At 44.8% G+C, this 15,357-nt stretch overlaps 1 protein-coding gene across 1 annotated transcript in view; it reads left to right on the forward strand.

Annotated features, from left to right (window-relative positions):
- Positions 1-15,357, forward strand: part of Dock5 (dedicator of cytokinesis 5) — a 196,355-nt gene that overhangs the window by 53,370 nt on the left and 127,628 nt on the right. Inside the window, exon 2 of the mRNA XM_059273411.1 lies at positions 7,613-7,696. Within this exon, the coding sequence (XP_059129394.1) occupies positions 7,613-7,696 (84 nt within the window). The remainder of the gene's footprint in view (positions 1-7,612; positions 7,697-15,357) is intronic.

Genomic DNA, 15,357 nt, shown 5'->3' on the forward strand with positions numbered 1-15,357 from the left:
ACTACTGTCAAATATCATTTTCTAATCCTTATCACATATTTAAGATTAAAAAAAATTCACTGGGTGGTGGTGCTGCACGCCTTTAATCCCAGCACTTGGGAGGCAGAGACAGGTGGACATCTGAGTTCGAGGCCACCCTGGTCTACAGCAAGAGTTCCAAGTTCCAGGACAGCCAATGTTACACAGAGAAACCATGTCTCAAAAAAAAAGATAAAAAAACCATACGGCCTTTGAGAATATTAACACATTAAAGCCAGAATGAAGATCAAAGATGAGTTGTGGATCTTTAGTCCTAGTAGAACTAATAGCCAAATCTAGACAGATAAAGATAATAATGAAATAAAAAAATGATCGTATTGGTGCAGGCCTGTAATCCCTGTGCCTTGGGGATGAGGCAGGATTGTGAGTGACAGGTCACCCTGGGCAACTTAATGAGACCTTGTCTAAAAGAAAGAAAAAGGAAGCAGGAAGGAAGAAGGAAGGGAGGAAGGGAAGGAGGGAGGGAGGGAGGAGAGAGAGACCCACATCATACACAGAAATAGAGATGAACAAATCTCATGATCTAAATATTCTGAGTAGCAAAGCACTCCGAGTAGGGCCTTATCCTTTGCTTGCTGGACAGTCCTTGTGCAGATTTCATTTGTAAAAATGAAAGGTTCCAGTTGTTCCTTAGGGAACTATAATTTGGGGACTCAGAGATCTAAGTTCATTAGGAAGGTTTGTAATTGATGGCCAACAGACTTTCCTTCATCAAAACTGATCCCGTTTGTAGCTCCTGAAAGTGTTCTTTGGGTTGCTTATTATGCAATTTTCAATTTTCTTTCATCCTAACCCCCCCTTCTCTTGTGTAAGCCTCATTTCAAAGAGAAACCTAAATCAAGGATTTGGTGAGATGCAAACTGTTGTACATTTGTAGACATACTGTCTTGTCTGTTTTGCTCTGCAAAAATTACACTTTCCTGATATAAACTGTAAGCTGCTTAGGGAAGAATTCCAGCAATTTGTCTCTCCCAACCTTGCACGAAGCAGTCAGGGAAGCAGTTTCTGCACAGCGACTCCCTATTCTTGTTTAATTTCCTCAGACAAAACAAGAGATTGTGGTGGTGCCTGCCAGTTCAAAGCAGCGCGTCTCCCTGGATTGTCACTTCATGAATCAGGAAGCTGGGGCTAACGGCGCTTGAGTCATCATCCAGTCTGGTTCTTGTTATATAGACGACAAACTGAGGTCTAGATTAAGTAAGTCCTTGAAAGGCATGCCATTTGCAAATGAAAAAAAAAAAAAAAAGAGTCTTGAATTCTGCTTTGTTTAACCTTAGGATTTCCTAGCACCGCCTCCCCCCAGTCCACTTCATTTTTGCTTTTCCAGACAGGGTCCGTCTGTGTAGTCCCAGCTGTCCTGGAATTTGCTCTGTAGACCAGGCTGGCCTCAAACTCAGTGATCTACCTGCCTCTGCCTCCCCAGTTCTGGGACTAAAGGGATAGGCCACCACACCCTGCTTAGAGTTTTCCTTTTGCTTTTTGGGTTTTTGTAACCAAGGCTGCCCTCCAATTGTGTGTGTAGACAAGAGTGAACTCCTGAGTCTTCTCCCTCCACATTCCCGTGGATCACAGGCTTGTGCCACCATGCCTGGTGCATGTGGTGATGGGGACTGAATGCAGGGCCTCCTATGCAAGTGCCGTCTGCCACCAAAGCTACATCCCCAGCGTTTTGCCCAATTCTCTTTCCTTCTTTCTTTTTTAAAAAATGGTTTCTTTGTTTTTATTTTATGTGTATTGATTGGTGTTTTGTCTGCATGGATGTCTGTGTAAGGGTGCTAGATCCTTCAGAATTGGAATTCAAGACATTTGTAAGCAGCCCTGTGGGTTCTGGGAATTGAGCCCAGGTCCCCTGAAAGAACAGAACAGTGCTCTTAACCACTGAGCCATCTCTCCAGCCACCTGATTTTCTTTATAACAGTTATTTATGTTCTAGAATGAAACACTAGTTTCTCCCCTAAGTGTGTTGTTATTTATCCTGTGCTCAGAACAGCATCAGGTTAGCTCAAGGTGATCACCAGCCATGGGTTTGTATGATAAAGCTTGGCTTTGAAGCTTCCATTTTCATTTAGTAAGAGAAATCCTGGTTCTTCTCTACTTCGAGACTATTCCAGGGCGGGCACACCTTTACCTTACTGGCCGTCCTGGTCAGAGGTGAATGGTGTAGTCCCACCAAGAGGCTTGCTGCTGGCAAGCTGAATTTAGCCCCTTCTTAGTCTCAGCTCTCCAATTGGCTGCCCTGTGGCAGAGCAAGGCTGTGTGAGGAGAGCTACAGGGGAGATGTGAGGGATCCTGGGGCGTGGCTCTAAAGAGATGAGTTAGGTAGAACAGATTGCTGTCAGCGACTACAGTCTTGTTCATACTTTTACCCAGAGGTATGACATAGAACACACAGACATCTCAGCTCTTTTCTGAAGAACATTGCTGGAGGGCGTCTGTCTCTTTGACAGCGCAGTTGGAAAGAAATATACTTTTTTTTTTCCTGTATGCTAACATGTCCGGACAGGTGGTTTTTGACATCCTGTTCCTATGTGATGGGAAACCACAGATGCCACTTTGGAAGGAAGCAGAAACATAGTTGTACTGGGGGAAGAGGTGGTGAACAACCAAGTTGCTCTGTGCATCTTATAGGAGGGTTACAAATAGTATTTACAAATAGTTCCTTTAGAAAACGTGTGCATACCCAATGGAGTTTTATTCAGCCATAACAAAATAAGCATGACATTATACATTTACAGGGTGACGGATGGAAGTCTAGAGTCTCATGGCAAGCAGTCAGTCAGACTGAGGATGACAGATGCATATTCATGCACATATATGTCTGTATGATGTGACAGTCGAAAGGATGGTATTTGAAGGGAAAGGGGACTAGGGAGGAGGATGTGGGGAAAGACAAAGATAATGGGGTATAAAGTAAAGGACCAATCATGTGCTTAAAAAGTAAAACAAGGAGTGGAAAATGTGGCTCAGTTGGTAACATGCTTGCCTAGCATGCACAAAGGCCCGAGGTTCAGTCCCTAGTATTACATACCCTGAGTGTGGTGGCTGCACCACAATCCCAGCCCTGGGAGGAGGGAGGCTGGGGAATCAGAAGTGGTCAGAGCTATATAGAGAGTTAGGAGGCTAACGAGACATCCGTGATACACAAACAAAATACGTAAACAGGGTTGTTATTGGTACCTTGAATTCTTCTTCGGGTTAAGTCTGTGCCTCAGGAGTAGACGAAGGCAGTGTGCTAGAGGAGAGGGTGAATTTGACAGATTGTAGAAGAAAAAGTGGATAGTTAAGGCTAGAGTGTTTGGGGGTTGCTGGTCTTTGGGGGATGTGTGTGTGTGTGTGTGTGTGTGTGTGTATGCGCGCGCGCGCCTACATGCGCGCCTACATGTGTGATTAGGGTCATTCCCGTCTATGTACATTCATACATGCATGTCTGTAATTCCAGCCATCCTAGGCAGATGCTTATCCCTGGAGCCCACAGTGCGGGGCTACCTTTGAGAGCCTCTGCTTACTTTCCCATGACTAAGAACCAGGAAGAGCGAAGATGGTCATTGCGCAGCTTGTGACAAAGTGGCCTCACTGCTTCCTGTTTCCATGGGGGAGGGGTGGTAGGAAGAAGCATGTTAGGGGATGGCAGTGAATGGGGTCTAGGTGGTGCCCAGAACTGCAGCGCCGGGTTTGCTGTAGAAAACCCTCCCTATACTCCATGGGTAAACCATCGGAGCCAACTGTAGCCGCCAGAAGGAGCTGAACTGTGTGTAGTGTGGCGAGGAGGCTGCAGCAGCTCCAGGTTGGGGACACACACACAGGCCAGGGAAGCTGGAACTCCCTCCTCCTGCCTTCTGTGTCATTTCTCCTAACCCACTTCCCCAGCCAGTCCTTATTCAGAAACCACAGCCTGTTCTGAAAGCACAATAGAAAATAACTTTTTCAGGCTTCTAGACCAAGACTGCAGAGGGACACCGTTTGAAACTGTGACCTCCTTCATGAAGGGGAGGCCGTTTCTGAGAGGTGGCGGGGGTGTTCTTAGTCTCTTCCCTCACTGACACGTTCACTGTGACCCAAGCCAGGCTGCAGCCCAGGGAGAGAATAGGTTCCGGGCAAGGACAGGGACACCTTTCTTTCCTAACCGGGTAGGATGTTTTTCACGACCCTTATAGGAAATGAAGATGAGTTGAGTGGCCATCCTCATGTGGTGGTCACACATGTAGAGATGGATCCGACAGTGAAATTCCTTGTAGTATTTACAGCTGAATCTCCAAGTTGGTTCTTTTTTCTTGGGTGGATGCAGATTACTCGCTAATAAGGACAAGAAATACATCTGTTTAAAAAGAACTTTCTCCAAAGCATAGTTTACAGATGGTGACATCCATGTGTTTTCGGTGTCCAATTCAGGGGTGGATTTTTTGAAATTTTATTTGTTTTTATTTATGTGTATGTGTGTGTGCCTGTGTGGGTTCATGTGTACCACATGGGAGCGGGTTCCTGTGGAGGCTAGAAGCGGGTGTTAGGTCTCCAGGAACTGGAGCTACAGCTGCCTCTGCAATGCCTGATGTTTTAGCTGGGAACTGAACCCAAGTCCCTCAGGACTGCAGCAAGAGCTCTTAACCACCGAGCCTTCTTCCCAGTCCCCAGTTTAGTCACTTTAGGAGCTGTGGAATCGTCACCACAGTTCAATTGGGAGTGTTTCACCTCCCTCAAAAGTTCCAGAATGGAGAGGTTGCTCAGTGACCGACCTCATATCTAGCTCAAGCAGCAAATCATTTGCTCTGTTGTCTGACAGATTAGCATATTCTGAACATCTCAAAAATAAATAGAGTAAAAGACATATTTGCTCATGTCTTCTTTTGCTTAGTGTACTTTGTGGTTATCCGGGTTGTGGCATGTGTCGTATATCATTTTTCATGGCTGAATGGTATTCTGTTGCATGGATTTATGGTCAGCACTCTTACCTGTTTTAAGTAGGGCACAGGAGCCACACCTCGTGTTTATCTCTCTGATGTCACTCTTTAACACAGTTTGTGATATAAAATAGGCAACCAGTCAACATGATGGACGATGGAAAAGGGACTCTTATGTTGCCTGACAAGGTGTGATTTCATTTCAGATCAAAACTATTTGGAAAGGATATTGTGTCTATTGAATATGTGTAGATATTTTTCTTCTCATTTTTTTTCCTTTTGCGTGTGTGTATGCATGTGTGAATAGTGTATGTATGTATGTATGTGTACATGCATGTGTATGTATGTAGGATGTGTTTAGGGAAGAGATCAACATTAAGTGTCTCCTTCCTTAGCTCTCCACTGTCTCCATCACTCTCCATTGTCTTTTTTTTTTTTTTTTTGAGACAGTTTCTCTCATTGAATCTGGAGCTCACTAATTATCTAGACTGGCTGACCAGTGAGCCCCCAGGTGTCCTCCTGCCTTAATATCCCCTATGCAAGGTTACAGGTGCACCTGTGCCCACACCTGGCTTTTAAATGGGTTCCAATATCAGATCCTCATGTTTATGGGGCAGATACTTTACCAGCTGTAATTCTTAAGTGATACAGTAGAGTAGCTGCCTACTAGCAACTACATTATTTTAGGTACTGTTAGCCATCTAGAGTAATAGAATAGGAGAGGGTATGCTTAGGCTCTGTGTCAACACCACATCATGTTTTATAAGGTTGTATGTTTTCCTATCTTCACAGGGTGTGGTTGTGCAGTCCCCCTGGTAGAGATATTAAGACACAGCTGTACCGTAGTTTGTGTGCCCAGCCACAGCTGAGCTGTTTCTGCTTGTTGACTCTTGTGACTAACACAGCCACGCTGGTTTCCTGTGGCTGCTGTAACAAATGATGACAGATTCCATGGCTTGAAACAACAGGAGTGTGTTATCTCAAGTTCTGGAGCCCAGAGTTCTGAAATGAAGGTGTGGACTGGTCTGCATGCCCCTGGAGACTCTCAGGAGAGAGTCTATCCCATGATACTGCTGGCTTCCAGTGGTGGCCGGCTATTCCTGTTGCTAGGTTACAGCAAATCTTGGCATCCATTCTTTCTCCTTCCCTTCCTTCAGCATGTAGGAAACACCCTAAGATAACTACATGTCCTCTCCGTTACCTCTTTTGCCGGATAAGGTGGCACCCACAGGTTGAGGGAGATTGGCGTGGATATCTCAGGGGCTACTCTTTGGCTCACTGCAGCCACCATGAACATTGAGATAAGGGTATTGTGTAGGTCTGACGTAGTTTTTCTTCTTTTCGTTGCTTTCCTAGGAGTGAATTTGCTGAGTCGTGTAGTAAATTTACGTCACTTTTAAGAAACTTCCAGTCTAGTTTCTGAAAGGTCTCTTGTTTTGTAATCTTATCGGCCAGGGATTCGAGCTCTTGTAACTCCGTAGTCTTGGTAAATGTCTTTTTAAACACAGCGTTCTAGTAGGTGTGAAGAGGCATCTGATGGCAGTTTTTATTTGCATTCCCTCCATGACTAATAGTGCTGAACGTGTTTCATATGCTTCTTAGTCACTTGTGTGGAGTTACGATAAAATACCTATGCAAAGCTCTGGCCTGTTCTTCCCCATTTCAGTTGTGAGTTAGTCTGCTGTTTTCTGTGGGACCCTAACATTACCCATCCTAATGTTACTAGGTAACTAGGGTTACTCTGTCCCCAGACTGTCAAGAGCTGGGCCCTGGTGCCATCCTTGCATTGTGACCTATATCACTCTGTTGTTTGAGGTAGATGGCCCTTCATGTGCAGCCTTTTCGACTGGTGAGCACATGTCAAGGAAGTCAAGAGACCACTCTCCTGTGCCCTAAATAAAGACCATAAGCTTAAATGAGTTTCAGATTGGCTGTTGTTTCGTGGACAAGGGGACGGATCCACAGAACTTCTCATTGCATTCTCTGGCCTGGATTCTTCTGTAGTGCTATCCCAACTTTAATTAAACAGTTATTTCTGGCATTATATATTTGATACCTTTCTTCCTCCCGCTAGACTATTATTTTTTTCTGGGAGTAGAGGCTACATCTATGTATTTTATCTGACACAGCATGTGGTATGTGCTAGGCAACCAGTCAGCGTGTTGGAGGAAATACAGCTCATGTTTTCTGCTTTACATAGAGGGGATCACATGAACTCATTCAGCAGAGGATGATTTGTTAAATGCTGTGATGGCTAGTGTTGATTGTCAAGTTAACAGACCTGGAAAGAGGGAACCTCAGCTGACAAATTCCCTTCATTTGATTGGTCTGTAAGCTTGTCTTTGGGGCATTTTTCTTAAGTATTGGTTGATGGAAGGTAGCCCAGCACACTGTGGGCAGTGCCATCCCTAGGCAGGTGGGACTGATAAGAAAAGTAGCTGAGCAAGCCAGAGAATGAAAGCGGTAAGCAATGTTCCTTCCTGGCTTCTGCCTCAGTTCCTGCTTCCAGGTTCCTGTCTTGAGCTCCTGCCGTGGGTTCTCTAGATGACCAGTTGTGAACCCGGTCAGTATCTTATCACAGCAACCGAGAAGTGAACTAGAACAGATATACCAGTCACTAACTTTTGCATGTGCCATTTTACAGCATGTTTCCTAATCCCTTTTCCTCTCATCCGCAGCAATCTATAACTACAACGCGTCTCAAGATGTGGAACTCTCCTTGCAGATCGGTGACACCGTCCACATCCTGGAGATGTATGAGGGTGAGTGCAATGGCCTCCTGCTGGGCGGGGCCCAGGAAGAGTCTATAGGAATTACTTATTAATAAAGCACTTAGCGTTAAGGCCCATGTGCTCTACTCCTCCTGCTGTAGTAGTGAAAACCTAGGAAGTACCCAAAGTGATAACAGCTCCATGCTGAGGGTTTTTTCAACACAGCCTGCTCATGGGAATGTGGATACGCCTAGACACCAGAGTCAAGGTTTTTGCCACTGGATGCAGAAGGGTTCAGCTGCAGAGTTGGCTAGGGGAGATATACATGGGACATCCGGCTTGTGGGAGCTGGAAGGAAGCATTGCTATTTAGGGCTGAATCTCTTTCTACTCAGTGCCCAGCATTGCCAGACTGGGGGAGAATGAGAGTGAGGCCTTGTGATGGTACCGAGCCTCTGAGAGAACTGGGTCAGGACTGTAACAGCAGGTCCTACCTGTGTGTGTCTGTTTCCTCCAACTAGCTCAGGCGTGGGCAGGGGTTCTGGTTAACCTGGGCAATATTTAAGATTGTATGTACAAAGCCCAGATGACACCTGCATCCACCCATTCCACCCTAGGAGACCTCCAGGAATGTTACATCTCTAGTCCCAAACTCCAGGGCAACAAAAGCATACCTAAGCCACCGAGGTTGAGGAGCAAAACAGAGGACAGACTTTTGGGCCTAGTTTATCATAACCCCGTGAAAGTTGGGGTGAGGAGATGGCGGGAAGCGAGGTAGATTTTTCTTAGAGCAAAGCTTGTTGGTACCAATACTCTGCATTGGTAAACGCTGGGACAGTGGAATGGCAAAAGTATCCTCTAGGAGCCTGTGTGGATTTCTAGGTTAAGACAGGATGATACAAGAAGGGGAAGAGATGGGAAGCCTGGGGGACAGGAAGCAGGATTTGGTCATAATTAAGCTGAGTTATCTGCCTGCTTGCATGGGGAACTGCTTTGATGGCTTCCTCCATTAAAGCTGGGTCTTTGCATTTCTCTTTACCTTCCATATCATCCCATTGTAGCTGGCTAGCTTCCAGGGGCAGCATGTATACAGAGAGGACCGTGTGGACTCTCCATCCATGCTCCTTCTTTTACTGTCACCCTTAGCAAACTAAGGCCTCACCAGGCATCAGTTCTAACGTCCCACTACACTCATAATACCTGACATATGTATTTTAGGACTCTTGCTTCTGGAAACCACAGTTCCCTCGGACCCCACTAGGTCAGTCCTTTGCCAGGGGGCCATATATATATATATCTCCACTCTGGTCCCTGTGGACATACTTTCGCATCGTGCAGGTTAAAAGCACGTGTTCAACTTTTGTAACTTCTATGTGGGCTTGAAGAAATGTACGTTTAAGGATCATTGAGTATTCAGTTCCATACATGACATTTGGACAGATTTTATACCCAGTTTTTCAATCTGCTATATGCTAACTTTTTTTCTGCTTTTTTGGTTACTGTGTTGAGTTTTTCACCATGATTGTAGTTTCTGTCTCTACAGAAATGGGAGTTTTTTGCTTTATGTAGTCTCAAACCTGTTTTTAGAATATATATGCGTACCATTTTAGAACTGTGCTAAACAACTCTATCCAATTCCTGCTTATTAAGCCTTTTAACTGTTTTTATCCACGGTAGTGCTTTATGCTTTACTGAAATTACAGCCAACTCATTGTGAGGCACAGCTCTCTAATTTTTGTCCTGGTGGCCCCATAAGGCCCTTTAAAATGCTACTTTAAGCCATTCAGACATCCTTTCTTACATCAGCAAATGCCCCAGGCAAGACGCTGCCACAAGTACTAGGCTGGTCTCTTTGGGGTTTGTCTTTCTGCAGATTTTGGCATGGAAATTCTTCTTTTGTCTCCAGTATGTTCTCTGTCTCTGTTTCTCCCCCCTGCCCCCCTCTCTCTCTCTGAGAAAGAGAGTGTGTGTGTGTGTGTGTGTGTGTGTGTGTGTGTGTGTGTGTGTGTGTTTCGGTGGGGGAGGGGGTGCTTCATAACTGCCTTATGGAGTGCATCAGAGAAAAATAGAGTATTGATGTTGATCTGACATAAAGTTAACAACATCCCTGAAATGCATTCTTAAGATTGTTTCCTCAAAAAAGGTTGGTTTTTAAAATTTTTATGTGGCTCTAATATATTTTTGTGGTAGTTATTTGAAGCATGCTGTCCTCATAGAATACATATTAGTGTAGTTTGAGTGTGTCCACTCTTACACTTTGTCTGGTGGTCTCACTGAGAACTGATCTTGGTTCAATATGCAGGTTGAACATTTCTTACCCAGCATACTTGGGACTGCAAGTGCTTATGATTTCACATGGTTGGGGATTTTGGAATATGCATAGTGAAATATTTAGGAAATAGCACCTAGTTGTAAATTCATCTTTTTTTTTCTTATGTGTCTTATGCACATAGCCTGAAGATAATTATATGCAGTATTTTAGATAATTTCATCATGGTGTGTCATCCACCTGTGATATCACGTCAGTGCTTAGAAAATGTTGAGTCTTGGAGCATTTTGGATTTTGGAGTTTGGGATTGGGGATGTCTGTATTGTATTTGATATAAATACAGACACAGAAATCTCATCTGCTTCTAATCCCATATGATTGAGTTCCCAAGATCTCCATCCATGGTTCTTTTAGGATATCGCTGATCATACACAGTGTGATTGCAGGGAGTGCTGACCTATTGACCATCATACAGAAAACCACACCAATACTGTGCTTTGGGCATGATCAGGAGCTGTCCACCCAGCCAGCAAGGAAACAGTTTTCTTGTAATTGTTTCCATAGAGTGTTTGTGTGTCGCTCTTAGAATTCGAGGCTCTCAGAGAAGGATGCCACCCCCTGTGTTTTCAGAGTGGGCTCATGTCCTGGTGTGTGCAGAGAAACATATACGGACAGAGTTCATAACCTCCGAGTGGCATGTTAGTTCCGCACAGATTATTACATCGGATTATAGTTTTCCAATAGTGTTTCTTTTATGGGATTCATTTTGAAGTAGTGCCTGCCTTGCCCAGCACTCAGGGGGAGGCTCTTGTATCTGCTCAGTACTTTGAGTTCTTGGCGCAAGGCTTGAATTCCTCTATTATTTCAGGCCGTTGAGGACTGGGAGCAGGAGTGCTTTTGCAAACACGAGACCTGCAGGAAATGCTGAGTAATGACTTGTGTTCATTGCTCCACTCCCTGCTCCTGTCTTCCTTTAAAACAAATAAACAAAATGGAAACACCCATGATACTGCCGGAGAGAATGCCAGGGTAAGGCTGGCACCATTTCTTGGCCTCCAGGGTTTTATGTCTTGAAACTTCCTGTTGGTGACTCGGGGACTCTCCCTCGGCACATTCTGCCCCACCCCACCTTTGGGACAAGCATGCCTGATCTGTGTGTGCTGTTCTGGCACGGACCCCAGTCCTCCCAGACAGTTTTTTTTTTGTTTTTTTTTTTAGTGTTTTCAGCCCACAACCCACAACAGAATACCACTGAGGACTCTGGCTGCTTCCTGCCCTGTGGTTCAGTGAGTGACTCCCCAAGAGCAATGACTGCTTGGAGGCACAGCTGACTCCTGCTCAATCTCCGGGTGCCCACCATAGCTTCTGACGTGCAATAGGCCCTCAGCAAAAGTCTGGAATGAGTGCAGGTGAAATAAGAGACCGTGATGAGCTGGGAAGCACCCCCCAATCTCTTGCCCTCTGCAGCCCACACAAGGATTTGGTTATTGCATATGTTTTTGCTTTAACAGCAGCTTTATTAAGATATAACTCAAATGCCACACAGCTTACTCACACAGTCTATGATTCTGTGGTTATTTACTAAGTATATGGAGTTGGGTAACTGTCAATCACTGTCTACTTTCATTACCCCCCAATTCTACCACTTATCAGCCATTCCCCTGACTCTAGGCAAATGCATACCTGTTTTCTGCTTCTGTGAGTTTATTTATTATAGACTTTTATAGTAGTGCAGCCAAACAGTGTCTGGTGCTTTGTGGCAGGCTTCTTGAGATTAGTGTTTTCAGGATTCATGAATACTCCAGCGTGGACTAATACTCCATTGCCTTTTCTTTCAGTTAGCATTCCTTGCATGGACATAACCACAGTTCATCCATGCATCCTCAGACAGATGTTGGAGCTGTCTAGATCTTTCAACCATAATGCTGCTCTAAACTTCACGGACCAGTTTTGTGTGGATATGTTTTTATTCCTCTTAGGTAGACCCCAGGAACTATGACTGCTCTGTTGTCATATGGTAACTCCGTGTTTAAATGCTTGAGAAACTTATAGACGGCTGAATCTTTGACTTAAAGACAGAAGACCTCAATCTTTAAAGAGAGAGCTGCTCTTACTTGTCCTTTGTATCTCATAACCGGCCCCTCCAACTTAATTTGTTAAAGAAGAAAGAAGGAAGTGAGTTGGTAGAGAAGCTGTATACGGCTTCTTTGTAGTTCCCTAGAGTTGTTTGCCTTTAGAGACTGTAAGAGAAGAGAACTCCTTTAGTCCTGAAGCAGAGTCCCTTGGCACTGATCTGCCTGAGGTTGGTGCTCTTTCTTTGCTCCCTTGAAGCCTGGAAGGTATTTGGCAATGAGACATCCACCGCCCCCTGCAATTCCCGAATGTTCTTTCCTGCTCCAGACCCACGAGCATGTGGACAGAGACACTGGGCACTTCAGCTACAGTCACCTTGTTTTTCAGCCATACCTGCTTCCCGCCTACCCTGTGCCCAGTGCATTAAGCACAGAAGATGTTCTAACTCTGGTCCAAGGAGTGATAAAACAGCCAGGTAGACTCTCATAGGGTTTACCTAGAAAGACAAGACAAGAAAGTAAGTAAACAAACAAATATCCAGACACTATGGGGAGAAGAGGACGCTACTGCTGCTGAGACCATTGAGGGTAGAGACAGATGGAGGACTACATTAGGTTAGGTGGCTCACTCCTGTCTCAGCTAACTGTCCCCAAACAAGGTGCTTCAGCTCTCTTGGTGCTGTGAATGCTCCATTTAAATTTGGGTCGCTCATTGACTTAGAAGTGATGAATCACAGGGTGGCGCATTGAAAAATACGTAGTGCTTTATAAGTGTAAGGTTGTCAGCATCCAGTCACCACGGAGCCTTTCAGTAGTCTAAATCTACTACAGATAGCTTCAAGCCCAGGGTGCTTCTCTTCTAAGTGCAGGTCTTCTGTGCTGAATTCATGTCCATCAACCGACTCTGTCAGGTCCTTAAACCACCCATGAGCTCAAGAGCATGAGAGGCTGATGTGCGTGGGGACTCTGAGGTCATCGCACACAGTCAGCCCCCGGGAGAAGTAACTAAGTGAGATATTGTCTCGCAGGTGGTCTGAGCTCCGCAGAGGCAGGCCCAGGAGAAAGCTTTGTATGCAGAGTCATTTTTAAAGACTCAGAGGATAACACAAATATTCCGACAGTAATTAGGGAAGATGGGCAGCCCTGGAATGTGGAAAGGAGTAAGACGCATGGACATTTGGGGCTTCCCTTTTTACACGTTACTTTTATATGGAACAAGGCCAGTAAAACTCACCCGAGTCAGAAAGCCCATTTCCACATATAGACTGAGAGCATCCTTTGTCTAAAGTGCTTAGAAGCAGAGGATTTGGGTTTAAATTTTTTTGGAGTATTTACATATTCAATACATATCATAAAACACTGGGAGAACCCAAGTAAAAACACAAAATTCATTTATGTTTCATATTCACCTGTTAGGTATAACCGGAAGGTAATTTTGTAGAGTATATTTTAGCATACCTGCCCTTTGACTGCAACCTGTCACGTGGTCAGGAATGGAATTTCCCACTTATGACTTGATTCCAGAGTCTAAAGGTTTTAGAATTTAGAGCCTTGCATTTTGGACTTTTAAAAGGATGTTCAACCTGACCAATGAAAAGAAATAAAAAAAAAAAAAATGGATTCTCAAGCAGGCCTTTGCAAGTAGGTACAGAGAATGGTGTCATAGCAGCAGGTCAGTTACCTGGTAGTACATTTTGTCACTGCAGTTAATGAACCCTCCTAACAGAGAGTTGACAGAGAGGGGTGCATTTAAAATTTTAAAATTCTAGCAGAGGCTTAGTAATCATCTTTTTGAGGGGCTGTAGCTTCTCAAGTATAATGTGACATAGGAAGCTAGCTAACTTTCTGGGCGTGTCTGATTGAAAACAGGTTGTCACATGCTGTAGTCCTGTGTGACCACGGCTTTTAAACAGCTATCCTTGGAGCCATTATTCCCTCCTTTATGCTCATTTCATTGTTTGCTGAGCCTTGTTCAGTGGCCATAAGCCAAGAGAGAGACCAAAAGAACTACAACAACAAAAAGCAAATGAACTAAACAGAATCAGGAGCTGAGGATATGCCTCACCTAGTGTTCAATCCCCAAAGCCACCAAGACCAACTTTTAGGCTGCCAAGATGGCTGATCTGGTGAAAGCATTCGCTCTGAAGCCTGATGGCTTAAGTTTACCCCCAAGTATCCATGGTGGGAGAAAAACCAACTCCAGAATGTTGTCTTCTGACTTCCACATGCATGTCACACACACACACACACACACACACACACACACACACACACACACACACACACCCCGTAATGGCACGTCAAATTTACTAGATGAAAAAGGTACATTGGGATCCTCCATATGTTTGTAATACTCTGTTGCCCTGTCTTAGTTAAGATCTTAGGAGGTATTTTATAATTCTGAATCCATGCTGTCACTGTGGCCTAGTTATAGAAACAACTGCCTTTCCAAACATAAATGGCAGCGAGCCCAGCAGCTCGAATCTGATGACAAGTTCTGCGTGCAGACATTTGGCTTTAGCTTGGGAAGCAGTTAGGGCTTCATCATGTTTTGTTGAGGGTGCATGGTCACTTCCCACATCTGCTTGACCTTTACCTTATGTGCAGCTTGTCATCAGACACACCTCTGGGAACATTCTTTCCTGAACTGTGTTTTTATAAAGGCATGTGGTAGTAGGAGTGTGTCTGGGAGAGACGTTAATTAAATGCGGCAGCCATTGAAATGTCTCTTCTCCGATCGAGTCCATGTGTGCGTGCGTGCGTGCGTGCGTGCGTGCGTGCGTGTGTGTGTGTGTGTGTGTGTGTGTGTATACACATGTTGGGGTGGGTGCATGTGGTGTATGTGTGGGGGAATGCACATGCATGCATTTGAAAACAAGAGGCCAATCTGTCATTCCTCAGGAGCTGCGCACTTTGTTGAGACGGGGTCTCCTTCTGGGATCTGAGACTGAGCAGCTCAGCTTGGCCGGCTGGGTATTCTGTTATTTCCTCTTCCCAGTGTTGAGAATATAATCATACACTGCCACATCCAGGTTTTCAGATGGGTGCTCAGGAGCAAACTTAGATCCTCAGGCTTCTGTGGCAAGGACTTTACTAACTGAGCTATGGTGCAGCCTTCCTAATAAGCCTTATAAAACAGAGAATGCCTTCTCCCAATTTTTCTTTCAAGGTAATGTTTGAATGTGCTCTTGAAATACATCCTAACATATGTTCTTTAGACATAGGCATCTGTCCAATCCCCTGATGTGGAAATTACAGCTCTTTCCTGAGTGGTACCTTGGTTCCATTATCCATCAAGCACTAGTACTTGGCATTGACCCATCTGGGCAGCTGCCTGTGAATCTACAGAGGCAAGTGAACCTGAAAACAAAG

This window comes from Peromyscus eremicus, chromosome 9 (assembly GCF_949786415.1).
Source record: "Peromyscus eremicus chromosome 9, PerEre_H2_v1, whole genome shotgun sequence".
Lineage (NCBI taxonomy): Eukaryota > Metazoa > Chordata > Mammalia > Rodentia > Cricetidae > Peromyscus > Peromyscus eremicus.